This window comes from Pteropus alecto, unplaced genomic scaffold (assembly GCF_000325575.1).
Source record: "Pteropus alecto unplaced genomic scaffold, ASM32557v1 scaffold189, whole genome shotgun sequence".
Taxonomy (NCBI): domain Eukaryota; kingdom Metazoa; phylum Chordata; class Mammalia; order Chiroptera; family Pteropodidae; genus Pteropus; species Pteropus alecto.
In genome coordinates, this window is record NW_006442117.1 from 1416045 (window position 1) to 1426345 (window position 10301).

The 10301-nt window shown below is 59.5% G+C and overlaps 1 protein-coding gene across 1 annotated transcript in view; it reads right to left on the bottom strand.

Annotated features, from left to right (window-relative positions):
* PCNX2 (pecanex homolog 2) overlaps window positions 1-10301 on the bottom strand; it is a 170071-nt gene that overhangs the window by 118415 nt on the left and 41355 nt on the right. The window contains exons 10-12 of the mRNA XM_025039061.1: window positions 9234-9387; window positions 9108-9140; window positions 2664-2835 (exon numbers count right to left, since the gene is read on the bottom strand). Coding sequence (XP_024894829.1) covers window positions 2664-2835; window positions 9108-9140; window positions 9234-9387 — 359 coding nt within the window. The remainder of the gene's footprint in view (window positions 1-2663; window positions 2836-9107; window positions 9141-9233; window positions 9388-10301) is intronic.

Sequence of the window (10301 nt, forward strand, 5' to 3'; positions counted from 1 at the left end):
AAAATTCAGAGGCGCGACCTTCCCACGCGGACACCGGGGGGACGAGAAGACGCACGGGTCTCGTTCTCTCGCTAATCGCGGGTGCGACGTCAGCGAGGGACGAACCCCCACGACGGACGTTCATCCCGGGCCCGCGAGCACAAAACGCGGGCGAGCGACGCGCGTGGCTGCAAGAAACGGGCCTTCGGGCTGGAGTGACGCGTTCACGCTCACATTCACACTCATGTTCACACTCACGTTCACACACGCATCCACACGCGTCCACGCACACGCATTCACGCACACGCGTCCACATGCGTTCACGCGCGCTCACACATGCACGCTCACACACGCGCGTTCACAGACGCCTCCACACACGCATTCACACACACGCACTCACTCACGCTTTCACATGCACGTTACTACACACGCATGTACACACGTGTTCACTCACACACACGTTCACACACACACGTTCACACACACATTCCTACGCACGCAATCACACACGCGTTCACACACGCATTCTCACACACACGCTCACACACGTGTTCGTGTGCGCATGCACGCGTGTGTGTGCGCGCGCGTGTGTGTGCGCGTGCGTGTATGTGTGTGTGTGCGTCCGATGCGCCCAACATCCAGTAATGTAAAAAGGCGACGGGAAATGCATCGGGCAGAAGCGAACAGTCCTGAGCACAGGGCACAGCCTGGGGTCAAGTCGACGGCTCGGCCCCTGGTTTTTCCCGCATGTCTGTTTCCTCTTTGAGCTCAGGGGTCCCCCGAAACCTGGCGCCTCACCCCTCGTGTTGAGAAGCTGCTCCGCCCTCAGCGGTGGTGCAGGGGAGCGGTGTTGGGGGTGCAGGGGGTGAACAGCCTGCCACCGCCCAGCGGGAAGAGGGCCGCACGCGTTCACACTCGCGTCCACACACGCGTTCACACATGCCCCAAACACGTTCACACGCGTGTCTACACACGCATCCACACACGTTCACACAAACGTTCACACACACATCCACACGCATTCACACACACGCACTCACTCACGCGTTCACACGCGCGTTACTACACACACATTCACACACATGCGTTCACACACGTGTTCACACGCGCGTTGACACACACGCGTTCACACACGTGTTCATATACACGTGTTCACACGTGCACACACGTGCCCACACACGTGTCCACACGCGCGTTCACACACACGTTTACACTCACGTTCACACACGCATCCACACGCGTTCACACACATGTTCATACGCGTCCACAAACGTACACACGCACTCACGCGTTCACACGCGTGTTACTACACATGTGTTCACACACATGCGCTCACACATGCTCATACACATGTTCATATACACGCGTTCACACGTGTACACACACGCTCACACACGCTCACACACGTGTTCACACGCGCGTTCACACACATTTGCGTGCGTGTGTGCGTGTGTGTGTGCGCGTGTGTGTCTGCGCGTGTGTGCGTGCGTGTGTGTGCGCGTGCGTGCGTGTGTGTGCGTGCGTGCGCGTGTGCGCTCGTCCGATGCGCCCAACATCCAGCAATGTAAAAAGGCGACGGGAACTGCATCGGGCAGAAGCGGACAGTCCTGAGCACAGGGCACAGCCTGGGGTCAAGTCGACGGCTCGGCCCCTGGTTTTTCCCGCATGTCTGTTTCCTCTTTGAGCTCAGGGGTACCCCGAAACCTGGCGCCTCACCCCTCGTGTTGAGAAGCTGCTCCGCCCTCACCGGTGGTGCAGGGGAGCGGTGTTGGGGGTGCAGGGGGTGAACAGCCTGCCACCGCCCAGCGGGAAGAGGGCCGAGCCGCTGGTGAGCCAGCAGGTGCACCGTCTCCTCCAGTTCTCACCTATAAGGAGCTCAGGGGAAACCTTCGCCATACCTGCCCCCGTCCCGCCGGGGGGCTGCCTGGAGCCGTCATGGGCGGCAGAGAAGGGTTAGTGTGGGGCCCACGGTGTTGGCGGTCTCCTCCGAGATGGCCAGCTGGCGAGCAGCAGATCCGGGGGCGGCCTCCCGGGTGGCTGCCCTGTATCAGCTCGTTCGGTCAGTGAGGTCGCATGACTTGCATGCAAACTTCTGCATGTCATCGCGACTCTCAGAGCCTCGGCCGACGCCGAGGCAGCGCTTCGCATGATAACGACAGTAATAGCTAACATGGTGCCGGGCGCCATTCTACACGGATAAATAAGAGCATCTCAGACTCGCAACGACCTCTGAGGTAGGCGCTATTTTTGCGCCCACGTGACAGTTGACCTCTGCTCGAGGTCACATGGCTGGTAAAGCAGCGGGGCCGGAATTCCCGCAGCCGGCCACCTGGGTCGGCAGTCCAGGCTCTAGACCCTTACGAGTATGTGCGAAGGAACTGTTTTATATCGCACGCTGCCTGGAGCTGAAGGCCGGCAAAGTGTGCCCGAGGAAGTCTGGGTGACCAGTCTACCCGGGACTCCCCCTGGACTGAGAACCACGCCTACTCAGGTGTCGTCCAAGCATCTGTCCCTGCAGATGAGGCTGCAGCTGCCACCCTGATGGCCAAGCCCCCCCACCCATCCCGGGGCATCTCACTGACGCCCCGCACCGGGCACCAAGGGACCAGTCCAGACACCACGACGTGCACGTCAACCCCCGGGGTAGGTCCACGTCGGGGCCCGACGACCCCAAACGGACTCACCCATCACGAGGTCCCTGGCCGACCGCAGAGACTCTGGGGAGAGGAGCTGTAGGCCGTACACGGTGTGGGTGGGGGCGCGCCTGGCTTTGGCCCCGGCGTCGAGAAGCAGGATGAGGCCGCACAGCGCACAGAAATAGATCGGTCTGCTGTAGGTTATGATCCGGTTGTGGCCCTGGAAGACAAACGCAGCTTCTGAACGGCACCGCTATGTCGCTCAGATGGCAAAATCCTCACCGTCTAACGTTCCCACCGTATCATACGATTCATCCCTCAAAACACATTCTTTCCTGTGCCCTACATGAGTCCTACACACGAGACACCCACCGACGAAAAATCGCTGATGCCGACTCCGCCAAAGAACGTCAGGCACGTGATGCCTTCCAGACCCCACGGCACCTGCCCGAAAATGCCGTCCCCACCCTTGGCTGCAGCGAGACCCGATTCGACACCTTCCCCCCAGGAAAACTTCCGCTGGCATCGTTCGCTTCACATGCAAAACCAATTTCAACCGTTCTCTGCACTACGTGGTCCGCCCTGAGCTCCACGGTTAATGAGAAATAGGATTATAAGTTGTGGGCCTCAAGGTCCCTGTGCGTCACAAAGGCCCTTATGCAAGTCAAAGTTCCAGCTGCAGAAATTGCACAAAATGCCCTAGCGTAGCACAGCGGAGTGACATAATTTACAAAAAGTCCCCTGCCATGTATACACACTTTCCTCTGAGGAGAAGCAAAAACTTAACAGATCTCGTTTTAGCCTTTGAAATATCGCCATGAGGAGAGAAGCAGGGGCAATTTTTATTCTCCTACTCGAATGGACAGAAAAACTAAGAAAAAGACGTGACATCAAGTTTCCTGAGCAGAAGCCGATGAAGAATTCGCATCTAACGAATCGATGCGTCATTCGTGAGGTTCAAAGTAACAACAAACGCGAGTTAGGGGGAGAATGTTCCCCGTAATCCATGAGCTATTTGGAGCATAAAAAGGAAAGATGAAAGCGACATGGTTTCAGATGTGAATTTTTAGTCCCTGCCTTGAACGTGTTATATTTAGAAACGCAATTTAAACTGCCGCCGCTTCCGTAACAGACACGGGCCTATCCCGAGACCATCTTTTAATAGGAGGGAACATTGACTGTCCACAGGGGCTGGCAACGTTCGGCCCTGAGTCCAGGCTCAGTCTGGAAGGAATATTTGCGGTCTTATGAAATTCCCTGTCGAATCCAACTAGGTCACAGATTAATGGGTGTGGGAACACTTTCTCTGCATTAAAAAAAAAAAAGAAGGGAAAAGGAAACGAAAGCCCAAGTTAAATCTTAAGGCGTTTCTTACCGAGTGGACAGCAAAATAAGTCAGAAGAAGCTGGTACAGAGAGCCGCTCGGTGCACAAACACGCAGGCACGCGAGACGTTTCCTCAAGCAGACGCCGGTCAGGAAATGTAATTAAATAGCCACCTCCCCCTCGTCCCGATGCTTCCTTTTACTAAAAGGTTAAAAATAGATTTTCTAGGAACTGAAAGCCTGTGGCCTTGAACAAGTTTGAGACGCCATCGGAGATCTGCCAAGTCACACTTAATTTATTGGGTGTGAGACGCTTTTTCCGTATTTGTGATTCACGAGACAGAACCCGCGGCTCCTGGGGACAGAGCCCGCCCTCCCCCGCACGCTTCGCCCCGCTCCCCACGCTGCGCTGGGTCCCCAGACCGCTCCAGGCGTCTGTCTCGCGGGCACGCGGCCCGTAAGCCACCTTTACCCGCCTCGGCGCCTGTTCGAATTCTCCGCTTTCCACTCCCTTCTTCCACGTGTGACTCCATCGTCAACACCCCCCCGGAATGGCATTTTTTAATCGAAAAATTCCACTCGCTCCTCCAGGTGAAGATGGACCACCTTTCAAGAGCTGTCAAGTTTCCCGTTGTAGCCCTGAAGCACTCGGGGGGCGCCGTGGGGTGCTATGGGGTGCGGGGCGTGCGCCTGGGTCTCCGGTCGGCCCCGCCGACCTGCAGTATCACGGCCACGCTCGGGGAGGCGAGCGAGGCTGTGGAAAGCCCCGGAACGCCCGCCCTGTGGACAGCGGGCATGTGGCTGAGGGACCGGGAGCCTTTGTCACCCTCTCATCAGGAGACTGGGCTGCTCAAACGCTTCCGGCTTGGTAAGAAAAAACCGAACAGACGAACGGCTTTGATTACAAGGAAGATGGGGTCTGAGGGAGCCGTAGAAGGCCCGGGGGGCGGGGGAGGGAAGGGGGAGGCCTGCGCCTGGGCCTCAGAGGTGGCTGAACCGGCTGGCATGGCCGGGCCACATGCCCGCCCCACGTCCGGTGGCCGCCCGAGCTTGTGGCAGACGGGGGATCCCTGCCCCCTCCGTCCGCCGGGTGAGCACGTGTCCCCGTCCGCCCACCTTCCGGGGCCTGGACATGCCGACGGCCGAGGTGAAGCGACAGCTCCCACTCAGCCGGCCTCTGCGTGCTCCGCCCACCTTAACTGGACCCGCGCCCCAATCCTCAGACCCCAAAACTACAGCTATTTCCATCAAGCGAGAGGAACCTGAGGCATTAGGACTAAGAAACCTGCCCACGGGCAGATGCCAGGGGATGGCGCATGGACGCGATGCACAGACGCGGAGCACGGACACAGCGCACGGACGCGGCCCTGGTCGCTGGCCACCTGCCCTCCCAGCCACGACGCCCCGGCTCTGGCGACCCCAGGGCGATGCTGCACTCTGTGCCGGAACCTCCCAGGCCCCGGGCCCGGCCTGACTTCGCTAAATCTGTCACAGTCACCATCCCTGCACACGTAACGTGAGCGTGACTCGTGCAAAGCGAGTGTAGAGAGCGGGGAGAGCCGTCGCGATAGCTTCGGGGTGTCGGCTTCCCCTCCGAGGACCCTGGACCCCACGCTCTGTCCGGTACCCACTGCCCCACAGAAAGCTGAACCCCGGAAACACCCCGGCCAGGCAGTACTCGGTCACTCCCACGTGGCACCATAAGGGGATGGAAAACACGCTGGAGGACGCGGATGGGGGACCAGCAGCAGCCAAAGGGTCAGAACGCTCTCAGCGCTTGGCTCGGAAAATGCTTCTTCAGACCCAGTATGGCAGAAATTCGATGAGCTACTGTAGAAACTGAGGACACAGGCAGAAGCGCTTCTGTGAGCTTAGCCCATCATTTCATTCCACAGGACGGTTTATTTGAGGTCCAACTCCCTGTCTTTCAGGTCCGTGAACCATGTCAAACGGGCAGATGCGGGCGTCTCACCGAGGGGCAGCGAAGTGGACATCCAAGTATTCCTCAGCGTGACGTCCCTCCGGATGTCGGCTGACACCCTGCTGCCCTCCCATCCTGGGCGTCCCCCTCGCTGGGCGGGGTGGCGCCCTAAGTGCTGCCCCTTTTCCATGGCAGGAATTTAGTATATGAAAAGTAAGAGAAGACAATTTGGAACGGCTCGTGCTTTGAAGAGTACTTTTTAAGCAAAGTAAATAAACAACCAAAAAAGATAAATATTGTTTAACTTTGGAGAGCCACTAAAAAGAAGCTGACCACCTTATTTCCAGTCCTGTAAACTGAGGAGTTATTTTATGTCATTCAGAACTACTCCCAATAAACATGACCTTAACCAGGTGATCAAGGTCGCCATCAACAGGGCTGAGCTGTGTTGATAGTGTCGACCCTCAAGGTGAAATGGTGAAAATGGCTCTTTATCCCTGGAGTCTTTGTCCTGCAAATCCACAACCCAGTCTAATCACGGGCTAAGCATCAGATTAAGTCCCAACGGAGACACAGTCTCCGAAATCCCTGAGCGATTCTCCTCAGAACTGTCCGGGTCATCAAAACCAAGGAAAGTCTGAGAACCTGTCACAGCCCTGACAAGCCGACGAGACGTGTCAACCGAGGGTAAGGGGGTGTGCTGAATGGGGTCTTCAAACAGGACAAGGACAAACCAGGGAAACCTGGGTAAAATATGGACTCTGGCTAATGATGACGTGTGAATGTCGGTCACCGTTAGTGACGAATGGGGCCGTGACGCGTGTGAGAGGTGACCAGGACCCCAGAGTTTGTGCGTGGCTGGGTTCACACCTGGAAACCCGCGTGCTGCCTGTTACCCCGGCGTTTCTCACGGGTGACCGCAGACTGCCTCCAGCAGCGGCACCTGGGGGCGTTAAAACGCAGATTGCCAGGTGCCGCCCCAGGCCAGCAAGGCTGGGTCTCTGCAGGCGCCGGGGACAGCCGTGGCACGGGCTCCACGCGGGGGATCCCAGGCGTTTGCTGCCTCTCACAGGGCCGTCTGCATTTTGCGTGCGTCGGCCTGAATATAAACCCACACGTGCCCAGAACCAGCTTCATGACCATGACCCTTCCACCCGCTCTGAGCCTCAGGACGCTCCCGGTCCTCCCAACCGTCAGCTTTCAAAGCTCTCTAGACCTGTTTCTTTCACGGTCAGAGGCATCTCCTCCAGGCCCGGGGTCTACTGTCCCACGCGCATTGGCCTGTCCTTCTACATTCTACATCCACGTCTGAAACGTACAGAGCGGCACACAGAATTTTATTGTTATTTGGCCATCTCCCGGTGTTAACGACTTGCTCAAAATCTGCCGCCTTGGTGATCCCGGAAAGAAACCGAGAGGAAAAACAAGTCAGTCCCGTAGGAGTGAGAACCGACTGACCTGAATGGCCGCCCCTCCCCCGCCTGCAAACGTGGCAGCGATGTCCCCTGACAGCCCCTGACAGATGACGCTGTGCCGGCTGGACAGGCGGCAGGTTCGAGAACGCCCCTCTGGCCGGCCGCGTGCCCCCTCCCAGCCGCCTCCGTCCTGAGGCTGTGCCATCCACACACGGGGGTGGCGAGCCACCACCGGACGCCTGTGCAGCGCGGTCAGGCGGCCAGAGGAAAGGTCTAGCATTTTCTCTCTCCTCACTGGAACCATGAGAGATGCCTAGTCAAATCCACGATGGCTCTGCGTGGAAGCCTGTGGAAGCCCGTTAATTACCGCATCACCGGACGGCGTTACATGCCTGATGCTGGCTTCCTGTGACAGCAAGAGAAGCCGCCTCTTACCACCTCGCTGCGACATGCCCGATCTGGGCCTCCGGGAACAGAGCCACGTAGACCGCGTGTCTCCGGCTTACAGCGATGACACGGGTCACGCGGCCGTACCCGCCTCCCATCTTTACCAGCATTTTCTGCACTGCTCCCGAAAGCACACACACAAAACGAATGTTTCCCTGCACGTGGCGCCCCTCCCCGAGCCCCCCAGGAACCAGCGACCCCAGAGTGCCATCACGGGACGGGGGGACGGGAGGGCGGCGTGCGGCATCTAGGGCGGCTGGGACGACGCCTCGCGGAGCCGCACGTCCCCCCGCGGACCCTGGATTCCTGGTGATGATCACGACAAATACATCTCAATGCCCTAATTATGCGGCTTCCACTCACCCTGACAGTCAGGGTCTGGGGGGAAAACAAGATGTTACGTGAAAACCAATTACCGGGAACGGGAATTTAACAGGAGAGCAGCGTGATCGGCCGATCGTAAGCCTTTCTCAGCCACCGTGAACGAAACGCGAGCTGCCGCCGATTTCAAGGCGGGCCCGAGGCCGGGGTATGAATTTTTAAAAAGCGGCACGGAGGGAAGAAGCAGCTTTCTCTCGCGGGAGCGGGTCCCCAGGGGCCCGCAGCAGCTCGCCATAACCATGGAAAGCTTTGTGGAGGAGCTGGGCGTCCACCAGGCGGTGGTCTGAGCACGAAGGCTCGAGGTGGGGGACCGGCGGGGACAGCGCCGGACGCGGGCCCTCGGCGCCCCCAGGGGAGTGCGGCCGGGTCGGGGAGCTGGGTGCGCCTCGGAGCTCGTGGAGGAATGTCACATCGGGCCAGAGTCCCGCGTGCAGAGCAGCCCCCCGTTACGGGGTGAGCGGTAAGGACGTGCTCGGAAATGGGGGCAGGAAGGGGCGAGCTTCGTGTCAGCGGGCTGGCGGTTCAGGCTTTCGTGGGCGGCATCAGCCATAGGGATCGACACCACTTAGTAAGCAGTTTCTCTGAGCCCGGGGCCGCCGTAAGCACCCCGCGTGGGCCGCTGAACCCCCAGGCACTTTTTACTTCCTTATCCACACGCAGGGAAACCGAGGCACGGACAGTCAGGCCTGGCTCGGGGTCCAGCATCCACGCGGGGCCCGACAACACGGACGCAGGCGGTGTGACGGCAGAGCCTGGGCCTCGCCCGCCAGGAGTCCGGTGGGACAGAGAAGGACCCCCCACGCCCTCTGTGCCCCCCGACCCTGGCCAGGACCACTTCCAGGCACGCCGTGCTCTCCGCCCGGCCTGACCTTGGCCACCAGGCAGAATACTTCTACCTAATATTCCTATTTACAGACTCAGTGCACTGATATATTTTGCCTTTGAACAGAGTCTGGCCGGCCCCCTCCCTTCCGGACGAGCCCCTCGCCTCCGGGGAGACGTACGTGTATCGGCGAGGCGGGGTCCGGCTGGACACTCTAGAACACAAAGCAGAAGAGCCGGGGTCATCATCCTGTGCTTTCGGGGTGCGCGGGGTAGGGGGGGGGAATAAGACTCGGACGCGGCCTTGCCTTCAGCAGCGAGTACTGGCAGCTGGCCATGACGTGGCAGAGGAGCAGCAGCCACAGGTCCCGGCCGAAGCCCCGGCTCAGCGTCAGGAACCCCAGCAGCGACACCAGGACAAAGAGCGACACGGCCAGCACGTTTTCCTGGACGTCGTCGGTTCTGTGCGGGGCAGATGGGTCAGAACAAGGGAGACAAAAGGTCAGTCAGTCTGTGCTCGGCCGGAATCCCGCGCGCCTCCGAAGCGGCCGACGGTGCCGGCAGCCGTCACCCGCGCAAGGCTGCTCAGTCGGTGTCAGCTGTCACCGTCCCTCTCTCCTCGCTCCTCTATTTTATTTAAAAAAATCCATGTTTCACCCCGAGTTCTGCATTGAAACAAATGAAACATAATCCCACTGGTGTTCTTGGCCCCTCGCTGGGGCTGGAGGGAGAAGGCGCTAGGCTACCCCATTCACAGCGGCGGAGCCCGCGGTCTCACGTGGAGCTTCTGGGCACCTTTCGGTGGGGGGTCCCCACCCCCGTAGCCCCGGTTCGCAGCCCCCGCCCCGTCGCAGGAGCCCGGAGTGCTCCCGCTGAAGAGCTGACAGGGCAGGGGGTCCGGCTGAGGTGACCGCGGTCTCAGTGGCTGGTTTTCTCCCCGGTACCCCGCTTAAGAGGTGTGGGGTGCAGAGATGGGCTTACTCAGCGGTGGCGTTGTGCCATTGGGTGTGCCGAGGGACAATAAGCGGGTTTTAGGGTGTGGACAGGAAGGGGCCGAAGGCTGGAGCACAAGGAGGATGAGGGCAGGCAGGGCTGCTGGCCGGGATGAAGGGGGTGGGCGGACGCTGGACAGGGTTTGGGGACATCTGAGGGCCTCAGAGGGGATGGGAGGGATGCGCGGGGCGGGTGTGCCCGAGGAGGCAGACGATGTCCACCCGCGGAGGACAGGTGCAGGGTGCAGACACGGGAGGGACTGGCTGAAATGAAGTGGGGGTGGCTGGCGTGGGCCACACGAAAAACTGGAGACGAAGCACAGAGTTCCTCCCAAACACCCCACCATCCACCCCAACAGAGCGCAGTTCCCAGACAGCCCCCCA